Genomic DNA, 18745 nt, shown 5'->3' with positions numbered 1-18745 from the left:
TGCGCAAATATATTGAGTGATAAAAGTGAATACTACTATGTGACAATCAAATGTGATAAAGTGAAGCTGCACCTTACTGGATATATACAAACAGTGAAAACATAGAGAAAAAACAAGATGCGCTACACATAATATAAAAATGTAAACATGTGTCCAAAAATTAAATAAATCATCCGTGAATAATATGGAAAATATAAATGGAATAAAATAAATAAATGGGTGTGGCCATGGGGGCTAAATATGCCCCCAGCTTGGCCAATCTGTTCATGGCCAAGTGGGAGGAGGATGTCATCGATTGCCAACGTCGACCGGAGATAATACTCTGGTCGAGGTATATCGATGACGTCCTCCTCCTTTGGGATGGCAGTGAGTCTGATCTTCTTATCTTTATGACCCACTTGAATCAAAACACCAGGGGTATTAAATTTAATTATGAATCTAGCCAGCAGTCTATCCATTTTTTGGATCTCCAGATCACCATAGATAATGGCAGATTTGTGACATCTACCTTCTTTAAACCAACTGACCGCAACTCATACATACCTTTGGACAGTTGCCATTTGCCAGCATGGCTAAAATCTGTCCCTTTGGGCCAGTTTATGCGTCTCAAACGCAACTGCTCCAACCCCCTGACGTTTGAAAAGCAGGCCTTAATCCTTTCCAAGAGGTTCGAGGAGAAGGGGTATGATAAGTCCACTCTTTCACAGGCAATGGAGAGAGCTAGAAACACCGATAGGCCTACATTATTGGCAGACAAGGACAAAGGGTCCCCAACTAAGGGTTTTTCTCTGCCCTTTATCACCACATTCTCCGCTCAACACTTCAGCGTTAAGAAGCTTATCCAGAAACATTGGCACATTTTGACAACTGATCAGGTCCTAGCGCCATTGCTTCCGGTTAGACCTAATGTGGTGTTTAGGGGTGCGTCTACCATTGGGAGCCGTATTGCCCCCAGTGTACATGACCCCCCTAGGGCTACTAGGACATTCCTTGAGAACCTAACGGGGTATTTTAGATGCAAACGATGCCAAGTCTGCTCTCTAAATAGTTGCAAAAATAGAAAGATTTGCTCTTTCCAATCCACAGCAACCAATAAAACTTTTGAGGTCGAACCGTTTATAACCTGTTCGACTAAGGGGGTTATATACCTCATCCAGTGTCCCTGCGGCTTGCAATACATTGGCCGCACTAAGAGAGCCTTGTCAGTTAGGCTAAACGAGCATATCGCTAAAATTAGGGCAGGATTTGATAAACACTCCGTCTCCAGACATTTCGACTTAAAACATAATAGAGATCCCTCAAATACGTTGTTTGTCGGGATTGATAAATACCGCCCGCACTGGAGGGGTAGCAACCTTGTACGTGAAATATCTAGGCAGGAAATGGCGTGGATCCATAGGGTTAAAACCTATACGCCATTTGGGCTGAATATCGACACAGATATTAACGCCTTTATAAATAACTCTTAGATCCATTCACCTAGTTTATATTATGCTACCATGCGTCCTTTTTATTTGGTTCTTATTATGATATCATGTATTATTTAAATGTATATGGTTTCTTCGAATAGTGTCTGAATAATGTTCTTAATAAGGTTATTATGGTTTGTACCATGGAGTTGTTTGCCCTCTCTAATACGTGGTTCTGTACACTTGAATGTCTTCATCAATAGAGCCCTCACTGCTGTTTAATTACAATATGTCAGTCACAATACGCTGTGATGAAGATTTGTTTCCCAGTCTGATTCCTTCATTGGGACGCAGCCTTTTTATACTTTTTTCAGGTTTCAATTTATTTGGGGGTTTTTGTCATTTTTAATTTGTATTTTTTTAGTGCATTGTCATGCTGACCCTGTCGTTTTATTTTTAATTTAATTTATCTCATTTTTTAATGAGCATACTCATGCCCGTGCAGTGGACGAACACGGCTACTAGTTCATGCTGTAGCTTTCAGTTCCCCTGTTGTATCCGGTCTCTGGAGCGTTTGTTCAGCCTTTTTCCAACGGAGCTGCTTGATTGGTTGTGACATGACCAGTTGATCAGCTCCCTTGGTTTTCACCAAAACGAGGCTTGGCTGGCATACTCCATGCAGAGTGTCTGTTTTTAATTTGCATTGGCACGCAGGGCTCCTCCGTTAGTCGCGTCATCACGCCGCCGACGTGTCACGTGGTCGCGAGTGGTCACGTGACGCGGATATGATCCCTGCGTCCCAGCGATGATTTTTTAGATTATGTTTCCCGCAGCTGTTTGATGTCACGCTGCGGGATTCTATTGTATATACGCCGCGATGTGTGCACTATAGGAGCCTATTAACGCCATTACAAGCGTTTTTGACACACGTCCCGCCAGCGCATGCGCACTAGCACTGGTTTGTCCCAGAATGAGGCTTGGATCATCCAGTCATGCGCAGGTGCGGCTGGTGACGTCAGCCCCTCCCACACTGGCGTTTTTTGCTAATTTAAGGGGGGTGATTCGGTGTGTTGCCTGTGCCCCAGAGGAAGCGATTTGTCGCGAAACCAGGTCGGGCGGAACGTGCATCTATATCGGTATCACCCCCCGTTGACTGCATTTTTCCACACCATTGATGGGCTGTTTGGTCTGCTTCCGGCCGGAGCTTTAACTTGATAAGCCTGTCAAACACTGCTAAATTGTAAGTGTGTTTTTGTTATAAGTTTTTAAATAAATCATTTTTTTTACGGATTTACACTATTGTGGCCTCCTATGTTTTCTATGTGGTATGGTCACCGTATCCTCTAAACACGGGAGTGCAACCGAGATCGTTGTCCTGATTGTCCTACAAGCCTTGACTCTGCAGAGTTTAAAATCTTCATGCTACCTGGGGTCTTCTTTTAATTAAGAGACCACCGGGAATCTGGTAAGCAGATTCAATACTCGTTTGGTGGAGGTCTCTTCTTTTTGGATTTTCACTTATCAATACGGAATTTTCTTTTCATATTCACTGGTGGAAGGACTTTTTTGTTTCCATTAAGGACTTTTTTCTGACAAATTTGTTGTTCATTTATATTTTCCATATTATTCACGGATGATTTATTTCATTTTTGGACACATTTTTATATTATGTGTAGCGCATCTTGTTTTTTCTCTAGATAGATAGATAGATAGATAGATAGATAGATAGATAGATAGATAGATAGATAGATAGATAGATAGATAGATAGATAGATAGATAGATAGATAGATATGTAGCGCTGACATTCTTGTATATTGATGTGTGTTTGCATACTTTAATACAACGTCTATGGACATTGCTATGTTTAAGTATTTGGAGCCATCTAGAGACCCAAATACTGGTAATGCAGAGAGATGTTGGGTTGAGGATTTTGGTTGCCTTGGAGACGAGGGGAGACAGGAGTGTAAAGAAAAGAGCCTTCTGGATGCTGATGCCGAGCGGCTGGGGAGCGAAGGCTGAGCTCGGAGAGCTAGAGGACAGTGGCCGGATTGCAGAGACCGAGAGACACTCATCCGAGCATCGGAGAGAACTGGATCCATCCAGCGGAGCTGAACAGAGCTGACGGAGAAGCAAGTTGCAGTCACAGGACCCTGAACAAAAGTTACTACCCGGAGCTCCGATCCAGTGGGTGAGCGGGTCACGACCCACAGTTTGCTAAGTTTACACGCAGTTAGACTCATATAAAGGCCTCACTGGGATTTATAGTTCCACAGAGGAACTGAAACTGAGAAGGCTTGAGGCCTATCTAATTTGACGTTTCAAGCGATTTTAAAATAGTTGTTGCAGTTACACCAGGAGCATTTTCACTTCAATTTGACTCATCAAAACTGTGGATTACAAATCACTTTAGCTAGCGAAGAAAAGAAGATCCAAGACCAAGTACTTTAAGTGAAATCTCACGCATAGCTAATAAAGTAGGGGGAGCTCCCAGGTATAAAATGTTTATGTATACTGTTTTCAAATAGCTTATGTTTAAATCAATTGTGCTGTCGTCTTACGTTGGGATGACAGCACAATTACTGTAATCACTTCTTTGCATATTTCACAGTAAAATATATCTCTGGTTAAGTATCCAGTTGTTGTGGCGTACTGTTTTTCTCACTCCAAGTGCAGTCAGTGGATCCTGGGGTTATAATACAGGTATTTTGTATTGTCTTACATTGTATTGTATTGCATTGCATCACAGCTGTGCCAAGGGGATTGAGCCAAGTTAGTGGGGTTTATTGGTAGAGTGCAGGCCCAAATTAAACCAGCAGCTCCTTCGGGGGTCAGTGCTACACGTGGGGGCTCGTCCGGGATGTCTGTCACTCTACAAGCAAGCCCGCCCCTTCACGCTATCATGGACCCCATCAAAGTAGTCCAATGGTGCGAAGCAGAAGGGACACGCTCAGAAGTGAGCGTGGTCATTGAACTTCCAGGGAGCGACTGGGGAAAGAAACAAATTAAAGAGGTGGTACAAGCATTGTCCCCGGACAGAAAGGCTTACGTGGTCGCAGTGAAACCCGATCCTGGGACCGACTGCACCTATGCACTGATAGAGTGGGAACGGGATGTCCCTGAAAACTTCCACGGTACCAGTATAAAATTGTCCGAAAAGACAGAGTTCCACCTGACACACCCCAGCAAACATGAAGGGCGCTCTCCCAGTCAAAAGCAGTTAGAACCTTTAGACAGGAAAGCAGAGGCTGCTGTTAAATCACTGGCAGAACGACAGCTGGCTGATCTGAAGCGACAGTACTGTAACATACAGGAGAGGTTTCAGGAGACCTCCAGTATGATAGCTGAACGCATTAATGGGTTACGTGTCGTTTTGGAGGACCAGAAAGATGGCCAGATAACGCCCAACACTGGGAAGGTACTGAAGAAACGCACCCAGGGCCGCTTGCAGGAAGTAACCATCCGGAAGGATTTCCACATTGACGGCCAGATAGGAGAAAGAGGGCAGAAGGACAAACTGTCCTACACCAGCCTCCTACACCAAATAGAGTTGGGGCTACAGAAAGGATATCTGGAATCGGAAATTAGAGAGGCTGTAATCCATGCCATCAGCCCAGGTTCATGTGTTAGGGGCATGTTGGAGAGGAAGAGTGGATTGACCTTGAACCAGCTAAAGAGGATACTGAAAAGCTATTATGAGGAGGAAGATGCCACTGAGCTGTTTCATCGACTGATAAATATGACACAGGATAGTAGAGAGACTCCTCAGAACTTCCTATTTCGGGCCATTGAGCTCAAGGATCGCCTGCTGTTCACATCAAAGGAAGAAGGAAATGGAGAGCATTTTGGAGCCGAGCTAGTTAAGAGGAAATTTAGGAGATCTGTGACTACGGGATTGAGGAGTGACTATATCAAGCTACAACTGAAGCAGTATTTGGAAGATCCCTCAACTCCGGATGAGGTCCTCATTGAGAAAGTGAATGAAGCGGATAAAATGGAGATTGAGAGGGACCAAAAACAGGGGAAACTTCAACCTCCTAGCACCACAAGTGCTAAAATACAGCAGATAGGTGTCCCCTCAGACACTCAGGAACTTAATGTATTGGCAACAAGTGTTGAACAGGGATCATGGCTTTCACCTATTCACCACCTACCCGTAGGTCAGACTGAACTAGAGAAGCTGTTCCAGACCCAGAAAGAAATACTGGAGATGATGACCATGTTGATGACTCGTCTGGTGAAACCCCAGACAGAAAAAGTCCTGTCACTCAAGGCTCCAGAGACTCCTACCATTAACCATCCTATGAAACAAACACAGAGAGTCTGCTTCAAATGTGGAGGAGTAGGACATCTCAGGCGAGTGTGCCCAAGCCCGGTAACTGAAACAAAATCCAAACAACTGGGGGAAAAACTTCAGAGGGCCCCAGTGAAGGAGTCAACTGGGCGCCCGGTTGCAGTAGCGAACTCCACACCGACTCATATACCCCTGACCACTGAGGTCACCAACAAGCCAGGATGGAAAAGGGAGAGACCCCCAAAACCAAAGGCGAAGGTACAAGCCACCAGGCAGGTCAAAGGTACTGCAATCAGTGGATTTCCCCCCAAGCTAGTGGGACCCTCCCCAATTGTTCCCATCCAAGTAGAGGGGATTTATACGAAAGCCCTGCTGGACACTGGAGCCCAAGTAACCTTGCTCTACAGGGATTTCTATGACAGACATCTCAAGCACCTGCCGTTACAGAAATTGGAGGAACTAGAGATATGGGGATTAGGCACCCAGAACTTCCCATATGATGGTTACCTGCCGGTCAGACTCACCTTCGACCCAAGTACAGCAGGAGAGGCTGGGACTTTCGACACCTTGGCCATAGTGTGCCCTCGTCCCCCAGGGGCTGACAAAAATTCCCTCATCATTGGGACAAACACTGACTTGGTGAGGAGGCTACTTGCACCGCTTGTGCTGCAGAAGGGGACCCTCCCCACTAAAATACATCCAATGTTGGCCCAGACATACCGAGACCTTAGACAGGAGGAAGAGGCTCCTGAAGAGGGAGTGGGGAAAATCTGGCTCCTGGATAGGGAAAAGAGGTTAGTCCAGCCGGGTAAAGTAGTCTGCCTGAGAGCCTCCGTCAAGTTAAGCTGGAAAAAAACAGGTCCTTTCATTGTCCTTGAAAATACAAGCCAGGAAGAAAAAAAGGGGTTAGAACTTATCCCTGAAGTATTGCCCACCAGGGCATTGAAGAGGACTCACGGCAAAGTTCCAGTCAGTGTCCGCAACACAGCAGCTGTGCCAGTGAGGGTGCCAGCCAGACTACTGTTAGGACAGGTCAGCCCAGCAACTCCAGTCTCAGCATGTGGTTCGAAGGAAGGACCAGCAGCAGAAATCCCTGTAGAAGAATTCTGCCCAAAGAATACGCCTCTTACTCCTGCATGGAGAGAAAGAGCTAAAGCCCAACTTCTGAGATGGAGGGCAGCTTTCTCAAAAAGTGAATTTGATCTGGGTTTGGCAAAGAGTGCCACCCACCGAATTCGACTGGAGGAAGACAAGCCGTTTCGTGAAAGGGTTAGGCGAATCCCATTGGGAGATCTGGAAGATTTGAGGGAACAACTGGCTGAACTCAAGAGGACTGGCATTATCCGGGAGTCCAGGAGTCCTTATGCCTCCCCAATAGTGGTGGTCAGGAAGAAGAACGGGTCCCTACGCCTATGTATCGATTACAGGACCCTGAACCGGAGGACCATTCCTGACCAGTACACCACACCTCGGATAGAGGATGCTCTGCAGAGCCTGTCGGGAGCGAAGTGGTTCAGTGTGCTGGACTTAAAGAGTGGGTATTATCAGATCCCCATGTGCCCTGAAGACAAAGAGAAGACCGCTTTTATCACCCCAGTCGGATTCTTTGAGTTCAACCGGATGCCGCAAGGCCTGTCTGGGGCCCCAGCAACGTTCCAGAGGTTGATGGAAAAAACAGTGGGTGACATGAACCTACTTGAAGTACTAGTTTACCTGGATGACGTCATAGTATTTGGAAGAACGTTGGAAGAGCACGAAGAACGGCTGGAGAAGGTCCTGAAGAGACTTCATGATGAAGGTCTGAAGCTCTCTATGGAAAAATGCCAGTTCTACCAGCCCTCAGTGAATTACCTGGGACACATTGTGTCTGAAGAGGGAGTGGCAACCGATCCCAAGAAGTTAGAAGCTGTCACTTCTTGGCCAAGGCCCACCAACGTGACTGAACTCAGGTCATTCTTAGGCTTCTGTTCGTACTACAGAAGGTTCGTGGAGGGGTTCGCTAAAATAGCCCACCCACTCACTGAGCTCCTGAAGAAACAGGAAGAAGTTAGTGTAAGCCCAGATCAGTCAAGGAAGCCAAAAGAAGGGCCCAGAAGGAAGAAAGAGTCCATCCAGGACCAGTGGACTCCAGGATGTGAGGAAGCCTTCAGACAATTGAAGTGGAGCCTTACCACTGCTCCGGTTTTGGCCTATGCAGACCCTGCCAAACCATACGAGTTGCATGTGGATGCCAGCCGTGACGGACTGGGAGGAGTGCTCTATCAAGAGCATGAAGGGCATCTGCAGCCGATCGCCTATGTGAGCAGAAGTTTGATTCCTGCCGAAAGAAACTATCCGACTCACAAGCTTGAATTTCTGGCTCTGAAGTGGGCAGTGGTAGACAAGTTGAAGGATTACCTTTACGGGGCTGAATTTGTGGTAAAGACGGACAACAACCCCCTCACATACCTGCTCACCACTGCAAAGCTGGACGCCACCGGTCACAGGTGGCTAGCTGCTCTCTCGGCATTTACCTTCAGCCTGAAGTACAGACCAGGGGTTGGTAATCGAGATGCGGATGCTCTATCAAGAAGGCCTCATGACCCCCGAAATCCAGAAGACTGGACTTAACTTACTCCAGAGGGGGTAAGAGCCATTTGTGAAGGGACAAGTCTACACGGGAGAGGTGGGGCCAGAGCTGAAGAAGTGGGAGTATCCTCAGCGGGAGTACCCAGGTGCTATTGCAACGTCTCCCAGGTTGTACAAGAGGGTCTCCCCAAGCTATCCAGAAAGGATCTCAGGAGAGATCAGGAGGAAGATCCACTGTGTGGGCTGGTGCTGAAGGCATTGGAACATCAACAGTCTGATGTTCTGCAGAAGAGCCCCAAGAAGGAAGCCCAGCTGATACTGAAAGAATGGGATCGGTTGCAGTTGCAACAAGGGGTGGTCTACCGAAGGGGCCCCTCTGATGATCCAGAAGCAAAGTGGCAGCTGCTCCTGCCGGAAAAGCACAGAGAGAGGGTACTGATTGCTTTACACGATCATCATGGTCATTTGGGAGCCGAGAGGACTTTCCAACTAGTAAGGGACAGGTTCTACTGGCCTCACATGAGGAAAGAAGTGGAGAGTTACTGTCATTCCTGCCTCAGGTGTATACAACGAAAGACATTGCCCCAGAGGGCTGCCCCAATGGGCCATTTGGAGAGCCAGGGACCAATGGACCTGGTCTGCATAGACTTTCTTTGTTTGGAATCCGATCTGAGTGGGCAGGGGGACATCTTGGTGGTAACAGAACACTTTACCCGTTATGCCCAAGCATTTCCTACTAGAGACCAGCAAGCAACCACAGTAGCAAAGACTCTCGTGGAAAAGTTCTTCGTCCATTATGGCTTACCTCAACGGATACATTCGGACCAAGGAAGAGACTTTGAGAGCAAATTAATAAAAAGACTGTTGGATCTACTAGGCATACAAAAGTCCAGGACTACTCCTTATCACCCACAAGGGGACCCTCAACCGGAAAGGTTCAACAGGACTCTCCTGAATATGTTGGGGACGTTGACTGCAGAACAGAAACCCCATTGGAGTAAACACATTACTGCACTGGTTCATGCCTACAACAGTACCAAAAGTGACGCCACTGGGTATTCACCTTACAGATTGATGTTCGGCCGTGAAGCCCGATTACCAGTGGACCTGGCTTTTGGTTCCTCCTTGGATCATACATCAGAGACCTCCCATAGAGGGTATGTGGACAGGCTGCGGAGGAGCCTGAAGATAGCTTACGAGCAGGCTCAAGCCACCTCGAACTCCAGAGTCAACAGGAACAAGAGAAACTTTGACCTGAAAGTAAGAGTTCAGGATCTTCAACCAGGTGACCGGGTTTTGCTGAGGAATCTAGGCATCCCAGGCAAGCATAAGTTGGCTGATCGTTGGAGATCACAGCCTTATGTTGTGTGTAGGAAGCTTCCAGGGCTCCCAGTGTATGAAATCAAGCCAGAAGGAAACACTGGGCCAATAAAAACCTGGCATCGGAATCACCTTTTACCTCTCACTGAGGCAGTCAGGATAAGCACAGAGGAGGAATTCCCATCCACATCCACCGATGTGTGTAGGCCAATAACCAGATCTCAGCTTGCACCCTCTACAGATGAAGATGAGGAAGTGGAGATGAGTTGGCTGTGGCCTCCGGAAACTTCAGAAACAGATGCTGATATCTCTTTCAGAAGTAGAGGAGGATAATAACAGAACTCTCAGGGCAGAGGCCCCAGAATTTGTGCCGGCAACTCATCTTGCAGAAGAGCCCAGTACTCTTATTTACTCTCCATTTTTAGTCACTGAGAGGAGGGATGACGACATTTGTCAAAAAGGAATGGATACCCCAAAAGTGCAAAGAGCAAAGAGAGACATTCGCCCACCACGCAGACTGACTTATGATACATTGGGCGAATGCTCTGAAGCATCTCAGTTTGTCAGCAAAAGAAACCTTGAACTGTCTGGTCCCTCTACTTTTGATTCAGTAAGGGACAACCCCACCTCACCCCTTGGCACATCTGTACCAGACACAGTAGTATCAGCTGTGAGTGCACAGGATAGCTCCCCATCATATGACAATTGGTGGGAAGCTCCTCTGTCTGTATTGTATAACCGTATAGAGGCTAAAATGCAGAATAGAGTTAGCAATTTGAACCTCTTTGGAGGACCAAAGAGATAAAGTAGGGGGAGTGTGTAGCGCTGACATTCTTGTATATTGATGTGTGTTTGCATACTTTAATACAACGTCTATGGACATTGCTATGTTTAAGTATTTGGAGCCATCTAGAGACCCAAATACTGGTAATGCAGAGAGATGTTGGGTTGAGGATTTTGGTTGCCTTGGAGACGAGGGGAGACAGGAGTGTAAAGAAAAGAGCCTTCTGGATGCTGATGCCGAGCGGCTGGGGAGCGAAGGCTGAGCTCGGAGAGCTAGAGGACAGTGGCCGGATTTCAGAGACCGAGAGACACTCATCCGAGCATCGGAGAGAACCGGATCCATCCAGCGGAGCTGAACAGAGCTGACGGAGAAGCAAGTTGCAGTCACAGGACCCTGAACAAAAGTTACTACCCGGAGCTCCGATCCAGTGGGTGAGCGGGTCACGACCCACAGTTTGCTAAGTTTACACGCAGTTAGACTCATATAAAGGCCTCACTGGGATTTATAGTTCCACAGAGGAACTGAAACTGAGAAGGCTTGAGGCCTATCTAATTTGACGTTTCAAGCGATTTTAAAATAGTTGTTGCAGTTATACCAGGAGCATTTTCACTTCAATTTGACTCATCAAAACTGTGGATTACAAATCACTTTAGCTAGCGAAGAAAAGAAGATCCAAGACCAAGTACTTTAAGTGAAATCTCACGCATAGCTAATAAAGTAGGGGGAGCTCCCAGGTATAAAATATTTATGTATACTGTTTTCAAATAGCTTATGTTTAAATCAATTGTGCTGTCGTCTTACGTTGGGATGACAGCACAATTACTGTAATCACTTCTTTGCATATTTCACAGTAAAATATATCTCTGGTTAAGTATCCAGTTGTTGTGGCGTACTGTTTTTCTCACTCCAAGTGCAGTCAGTGGATCCTGGGGTTATAATACAGGTATTTTGTATTGTCTTACATTCTATTGTATTGTATTGTATTGCATTGCATCACAGCTGTGCCAAGGGGATTGAGCCAAGTTAGTGGGGTTTATTGGTAGAGTGCAGGCCCAAATTAAACCAGCAGCTCCTTCGGGGGTCAGTGCTACAGATAGATACAGAGATAGATACATACAGAGATAGATACATACAGAGATAGATACATACAGAGATAGATACATACAGAGATAGATACATACAGAGATAGATACATACAGAGATAGATACATACAGAGATAGATAGATAGATAGATAGATAGATAGATAGATAGATAGATAGATAGATAGATAGATAGATAGATAGATACAGAGATAGATACAGAGATAGATAGATAGATAGATAGATAGATAGATAGATAGATAGATAGATAGATAGATAGATAGATAGATAGATAGATAGATAGATAGATAGACACATAGATAGATAGATAGATAGATAGATAGATAGATAGATAGATAGATAGATAGATAGATAGATAGATAGATAGATAGATAGATAGATAGATAGATAGACACATAGATAGATAGATAGATAGATAGATAGATAGATAGATAGATAGATAGATAGATAGATACATATATAGATAGATAGATAGATAGATAGATAGATAGATAGATAGATAGATAGATAGATAGATAGATATACATAGAGAGAGAGGGGGGGACAGATAGACACACAGAGAGAGAGAGAGAGAGAGAGAGAGAGAGAGGGGCATATAGACACAGAGAGTGAGAGAGAGAGAGAAAGGGGGGAGGCATAGAGACACAGAGAGAGAGAGAGAGAGAGAGAGAGACAGGGAGAGAGAGAGGGGGGGCATATAGACACAGAGAGAGAGAGAGAGAGGGGGGAGGCATAGAGACACACAGACAGAGAGAGGGGGGGGGCAGATAGACACACAGAGATAAGTGATAAGTTAAGCACAGCTGTAGGACGCTGTATTCAGAGCCCGGCTCACACACAGACAGGAGATGTGTAAGGCTCTGATGATTGCTGGGTGAAGCACGGCACACAGCACCCTCCCCCCTCCCTCCTGTCCACACTCAGTCCGATCACAGTGCAGGCTGAGCATACAGCACAAGCTGCTGCCTGGACATGGATCGGTGGACAGGACAGACAATGAGACAAATAAAGTATTTTAATATGTTTCCTACCTTAGATTCCTCCTGGAGCCAAAACGAAAGTAACACTGCCCTGGAAAGCACCGCCCATTTCCTTTAGCAGAGAGGAAGCAGCAGGACCCAATTAGAGTGGAGACTGTGGAGACACTGGAGCGTGATTGGCTCGTGGCGCACAGCACATAGCCACAGAGCTTAAAAAAAACCTGCAAATGAAGCATCTTGCCTGCTTGCATTGGCATGACGCTTCAATGACGCTATAGCAGTGGACTGAGTCTGTGACCGGCGCCCACTCTGAGCATAGTAGTGCTGTTAAAGGGCCTTTTTTTTTTTTTTCTTAAAGGGCCAAAAAAAAAAAAATGTTTTTTTTATTTTTTTATTTTTTTTGTTACTGGCTTTGGGGGAAGGGGGGCGGCGCCCAGGCGCCCCCTATGGACGGGCCGCCACTGCCTGTGTTACCCATCAACATAGGAAGGAACTGCTAGTGTAATATTTTGTGAGAATAATACCTAATGTGTGAACTCGATGTGGGTCCTATTCAGCCGCTCATTTGCTTTTTTTTTTATAATTTGTAAATTGAATCTACTATAAACTTTCCCATTTACTTTCATTGTGGTAATGGGTTTGTTTTTTATTGCTATGGAGATCGATGGGTGTTTGGTTCTAACACTCTGATTGATCTTGACCGCTTACCAAGCAATAGGCTTTTGCATCTTTCGATTGCATTTTGCAAACGATTTGGTATGCTATTTGCCATTGAGGTTAATGTGTATCTACAGCCTCTATGAGGGATGGACATGCTCAGTGTTTTGTTTCTCGTTTTTTAGCCTGTGTTATTTTTGTATGTTTATTTCCTTTATTTTTTTGCCCTTAGTATGCTTGGAACATCTGGTTGATAATGCTCCAGTTTTCCCCTTTTTTTTTCCAACACTTAAGATGGCGTTTGGACGGCCTATTGGGACTCATATCGAGGCTGTACCAGCCCACATTGTGTTCATATGCGGTGACGAACGCTGCCCCTATCCCGTGACCATGTCCCCATCGAGACGAAATGTTGGGAGGCAACGTTCTGACGTCACTGCATCACGTGATCGGACCCGGAAGATTCGGGCTGCACGTTCTGTTAGCCGCCCGGCTTGTTATTTGAAAGGCTTCATTTTATCTACATTGATGTAAGTGTACATCCTTTTATCTAAATAAACGTCCTTAAGGTTTTTATGCTATGCGAGTCCTCCTCTTCTCTCTGCATATTCCTTTACAATTGGCATTGCCTGAGGATTTACCCACTGGTGAAGATCTGCTCGAGTTTGCTGACTGATCCGAAGATCCTATGGGTTTATGCTGTGTTTGATCTCTTTGAGATCTATCTCTCTGGTAAGGGTCAGTGTTTGATCGTGGTGGAGGTGCTTTGTCATCACTGTCGCTATACCATTTGTGGATCAACTTTACACTGGGGTCAATACTATCATCACACCCATCTGTTTTGGACTTTTTCTCTTTTCATCCTCAATTGTCTATGTGCTTGTGGCACTCACATTTGTGTCATTGCATTTATCACTGATGCTGTGTATATTTTGTTCACTTTATTAGGCACAGTGCACTTTAATCTTAGCGCGACTCCTTTTTTCCTTTATTTTAGTGATTTAAATTAGATTTGTCTTCTGTTGGCACACTTTGCATTCTGTACATTGATAAACAATTAAACTATACTTTTGAAAGCACCTTTACTTGTTATAGTTTAGCCATAATAATTTAAAACCCCACTCATCTGAGCAAGCCTAAGTTTCCTATTTTTAGGTTAGGAAAACAAAAAATGAAAACTAAAATATAACTAAACTAAAACTAAAATATAAATTTTGAGACAGGAATGTGGATGCAATGGGCCAGATTCACGTAGGAGAGCGTATCTTTATGCGGGCGTAGCGTATCCTATTTAAGCTACGCCTCCGCAACTTAGACAGGCGTGCAGTATTTACAAAGCACTTGCTCCGTAAGTTGCGACGGCGTAGCGTAAATGGGCCGGTGTAAGCCCGCGTAATTCAAATTTGGAAAAGGTGGGCGTGTTGCATTCAAATGAGCCGTGACCCCATGTAAATGAAGCACCGATCATACAGCGCAGGCGCGCGCATGCTCAGTATCATGTCAAATTTAATCTCCAAGATACGCCGGCTCAATGCCTGTGACGTGAACATAACCTACGCACATTCCCATTCACGTACGACTTACGTAAACAACGTAAAAAGATACGCTTGTTCTGACGTCCATACTTTGCATTGGCTGCGCCTCATATAGCAGGGGTAACTTTACGCCGGACATAAGACTAACGTAAACGGCGTAGCGGGGCAAGTAGGTTCGTGAATCGGCGTATCTAGCTAATTTACATATTCAACGCGTAAATCTACAGAAGTGCCCCTTGCGGCCAGCGTAAATATGCACCCAAGATACGACGGCGTAGGAGACTTACGCCGCTCGTATCTTAACCAAATTCATGCGTAACTGATTCTAAGAATCAGGCGCATAGATACGACGGCTGGCATTCGGACTTACGACGGCGTACGTGGAGATACGCCGTCGTAAGTCCTTTGAGAATCTGGCCCAATGTGTATAAGCTAATGGTATTTTTGCAGTCTATATAATATACATTTACACTAGTACCTCCTACTGCAGCAATCAATGTATCTCACAAAAATCTGATATTTCCTGGAGTTTTAGATTTTTGCACTATTGTGCTGCTACCAATAATGGATTAACAACATGGGGAAGGAGGTGCACGTATCAGACACTCCAGGAAGTGTTAGATTTCCCTTAAATAATTCTACATGGACTTCACAGAATGCTGCAGTTGTGGGGACGAGTTTAATTGGATAATGTAAAGACTTTATATAGATAGATTGTTTTGGTCATTAGTTAAAAAAAATAGCAAGAATGAAAGTGGCAATCTGCAAAATGCAGAAACCAAATACAACCAACCAATCACTTTTATTATTATTATGGCTACTATAATCTGGTAAACCTATAAACCAGATTAGGTTATTCTATTTCACTGCATATCGGGGTCTAATACTTTTGTAAATCAACTCCTTTTTTGTGTCAATCTCTTTACAGTCAAACACAATTTTAGTAGATACACACTAAAGATACCATTCTAAAAAAGACTGATATATGCACCAGTATCCAAATAGCCAACATGCTATAGTCATTCCAGCCACTACCTTCTTATATACATGATGTAAATAATATTTCACCTTTGCATGTCTTCTGTAGGAACTGGAGCTCTGCGTAGATTCACCCACTGCTGAAGCTGTGACATAGAATTCTGTCTCTGAGCTACTTTTTCTGGGTGTGTGCGTGGAAGGTTTGCTCGCTGTCCATTTTTTTCTGGAACACCCTTACCCGCTGATCGAACTGGGGAAGTGGCAAAAGTCCATCCATTTGGTTGTGGAGGGTGCGCTCCTTCAGGTAGGTGTCTAGAGGGGTCCATGTCTGGGATTCTTTCAGATGAAACCCCTGAATCATTAACCTTGGTTAAGTGGCTACTTTCAGATCTCCTCTCTAACTTTTCAGAACCTTTTCCATCTCCTTCACCACGGCTTCTTGTTTCAGGATCTTGATCTCTGGTAGGTGGTATATTTTCACTGTCCTGCCTCTCTAGTCTGAAAAAACACAACAATACTAAAATCAGTTGTTAAGGATTTTCAAGTGTGTGTTTGTTTTTGCAAGAGCAGAAAAATAGGAATTTTGACCAGTAAAATTTGTTTCTTGTAGATTATGTGATCTTTAATATTTATCATTGGGTTATATTATCTACTTTATGTTATCTACATTCAGGTGGTTGAACTCTGTCAAAAAAAGAAGGCTACAGGGACATATGAGATCTTTAATAAATACAATTTCTTTAAAATTTCTTTAAAAGCTGTTCACCTGAGTGGTAGGAAAAATTTGCAAACAAAGCCAATAGACCCACACAACAACTGGTCAAGACGACTTAACAGACTCACAGAGCAGCACACAAAAACTTGCACCCAAAACTGGAATCTGAAGAGACCTAAACATTTAACTGGTGGAAATGTGTGAACAGAAGTCCAGGTGTCAGGTTAAAAATCTGAGGAACAGATGTTTGATGGTGAAAAGCCTGTGAAGCACAAGGTGCTTTGGGGTGGGGGCATGTAGCCTGGTATGGTTCAGGAAGGGGGGTGGTATGGATTGGATCTTTGTGTCCTTTTGCAACACTTATGAATTAAGACCACTAACTTAAAGTGATTATAAACAATAAAAAATGGGGGCGAGTGGGGGGCGAGGGACCAGTAGCTGAAGTTGGACCCCGCGCCACCCATTCAATGGTTTGGGAGGGACTATCTCGGTACTGATGAAATTGCATAAAACATAATAATGTAAAAAAGTTTATTGATGTATAAAAATCGCAGAACAAATAAAAACACTTCAATGATTGGTCAAACGTCGACTAGTTTCGCGGGGTTGCCGCTTCGTCAGGACTGCCAATCTATAGAGTAATGCAATAAAAATTTGTAACAAACATCAGCTATACAATAAACAAATAATAAAAACATTAATAATCGCTTACCAAATGAGTCAATTGATAATATGCGGAAACCAGGCGGCCCAGGGGGTTCCCCCCGCGGCGGACAAGGGGATGGTTGGTTGTGGAGATCTGGGTGTAGATAAAAATAATATGTATATACATATATGTATTGGGCCTCATCAAATAAGTGGACTGGGCAGGATAAGGGCGGGGGGGGGGGGGTTTGTGTGGGAAGGGAGAAAGGGAATGGGGAAAGGGTGGAAAGGGGGAAAAAAGGGGGGAGGAAAGAGAAAGAGGGGAAAGAGAAAAGACAGAAGGGGAGGCAGAGGGGGATGAAAGGGAGGAAAAAAGGGAGGGGGGGAAAAAGGGGGGGGGGAAGGGCATGGGAACGAGGGTGGGATAAGGAAGAGGAAGAGAGGGACAGGGAAACGCGGGAAGAGGAAAAGAAGGGTAGGAGAGGAGGGGAAGGGGAAGGGAGAAAGGAGAGGAGGGGAAGGGGGAAAGGAAAGGGTCCATGAATTTATAAAAAGGGGGGGGGTTGTTAAATTAATAAAACTTACCGCGGTAAAACCTCTTGAGGAATACAACCAGGCCATAAGGAAACAAGAGCCTGGTGATATCGACCAGATATGCCGGGCAAGGGGTGTGAGCAAGGCAGCAAGGTGGGGAGACTAAGAAGGCGCAATGAGTAAAAAAAAGGTCCAAAAATGCTGGTAAAACCAGTATTGTGTCATAAGAGGAATATATCCATGTAAATGACAATTGCATGGTAATGCATGGACTGAAAGGTAAAGTGAACTGCGCCGAGGAAGAACCCCAATATACTGCCAAACACATCCTGCGATGGTCACGGCTATGCCATCGGACCGCCGATGGACAGATCCACATTACTTACCTGATGGCCGGTCGACCATTAAGTAAGCCATCCCAACCCGGAGAGGCCATAGGCGCCGCCTGAAGGCCGCGTCATGACGTCACCGGGTCAGTCTCCCCACACAACGCAAGTGCGCGATTAGTGCTACTATGCGTGTGCGACCAACTCGAGCCAAGGGGCGGGGAGCCCCGAGCCGAGAGGAAGCAAGAGGGGGTGAGACATAGTGTCATCCCCGCCAGGGGAGACACAAGTCCGCCGCGATTGGGAGGTGCAGGCAGCCGAACCGCATCAATATGACTCAGATGGTAATTAAATACAAGGGGAATAAAATTAAATAATAATGGTATAATAAATTGTAATGAAAAGTGGAGGTGGGGGTATAATTCCCAGAAGGGAGAATGCTAGTGATGGTGTCCTAGAATATTGGCATCTTGCTGATTGTGGCAAAACAAAAAACGGCAAAAGTAGATATTTCTACTGGGCAGGGCAGAGAAGAAAAACAAATAATAGGGAAACATATATGAGTGATACTAGAAACAATGAAGTGACGTGGGGAGGAGTAAGAGTAAGATAATTAATTAATTAAATAAAATCAATCTGTGGTGATGGGGTATCAGGAGGCCACCAATTAGGGGCACCTCTTAGCCCTAAACCCGAGTACATGTGCAAGGATGGTAAGTGAATAAGATGCTACCATAATTGTAGCCAAGGGTTGAGGTAGGGTGAGAAGTTATGTGTGTGAAGAGATTATATGTTGAAAAAGTGTGGTGATGATAGAAGGTGAAGCCCATAATTGGGCCGGGGATTAAGGATGTAAAGTGATAATGCCTGCAAGATGGTAAGAGAAAAGAAATTAAATAA

At 44.9% G+C, this 18745-nt stretch overlaps 1 protein-coding gene across 5 annotated transcripts in view; it reads right to left on the bottom strand.

Moving 5' to 3' along the window:
- PLEKHA6 (pleckstrin homology domain containing A6) overlaps positions 1 to 18745 on the bottom strand; it is a 1721986-nt gene that overhangs the window by 1053126 nt on the left and 650115 nt on the right. For all 5 annotated transcript variants that reach the window (XM_040339539.1, XM_040339538.1, XM_040339541.1 and 2 more), the window contains exon 7: positions 15716 to 16123. In XM_040339539.1, coding sequence (XP_040195473.1) covers positions 15716 to 16123 — 408 coding nt within the window. The remainder of the gene's footprint in view (positions 1 to 15715; positions 16124 to 18745) is intronic.

The sequence above is a fragment of the Rana temporaria genome, chromosome 2 (genome assembly GCF_905171775.1).
Source record: "Rana temporaria chromosome 2, aRanTem1.1, whole genome shotgun sequence".
NCBI lineage: Eukaryota > Metazoa > Chordata > Amphibia > Anura > Ranidae > Rana > Rana temporaria.
The sequence above is the reverse complement of the archived record's forward strand: the minus strand, read 5'-3'. Positions and strand labels throughout refer to the sequence as shown.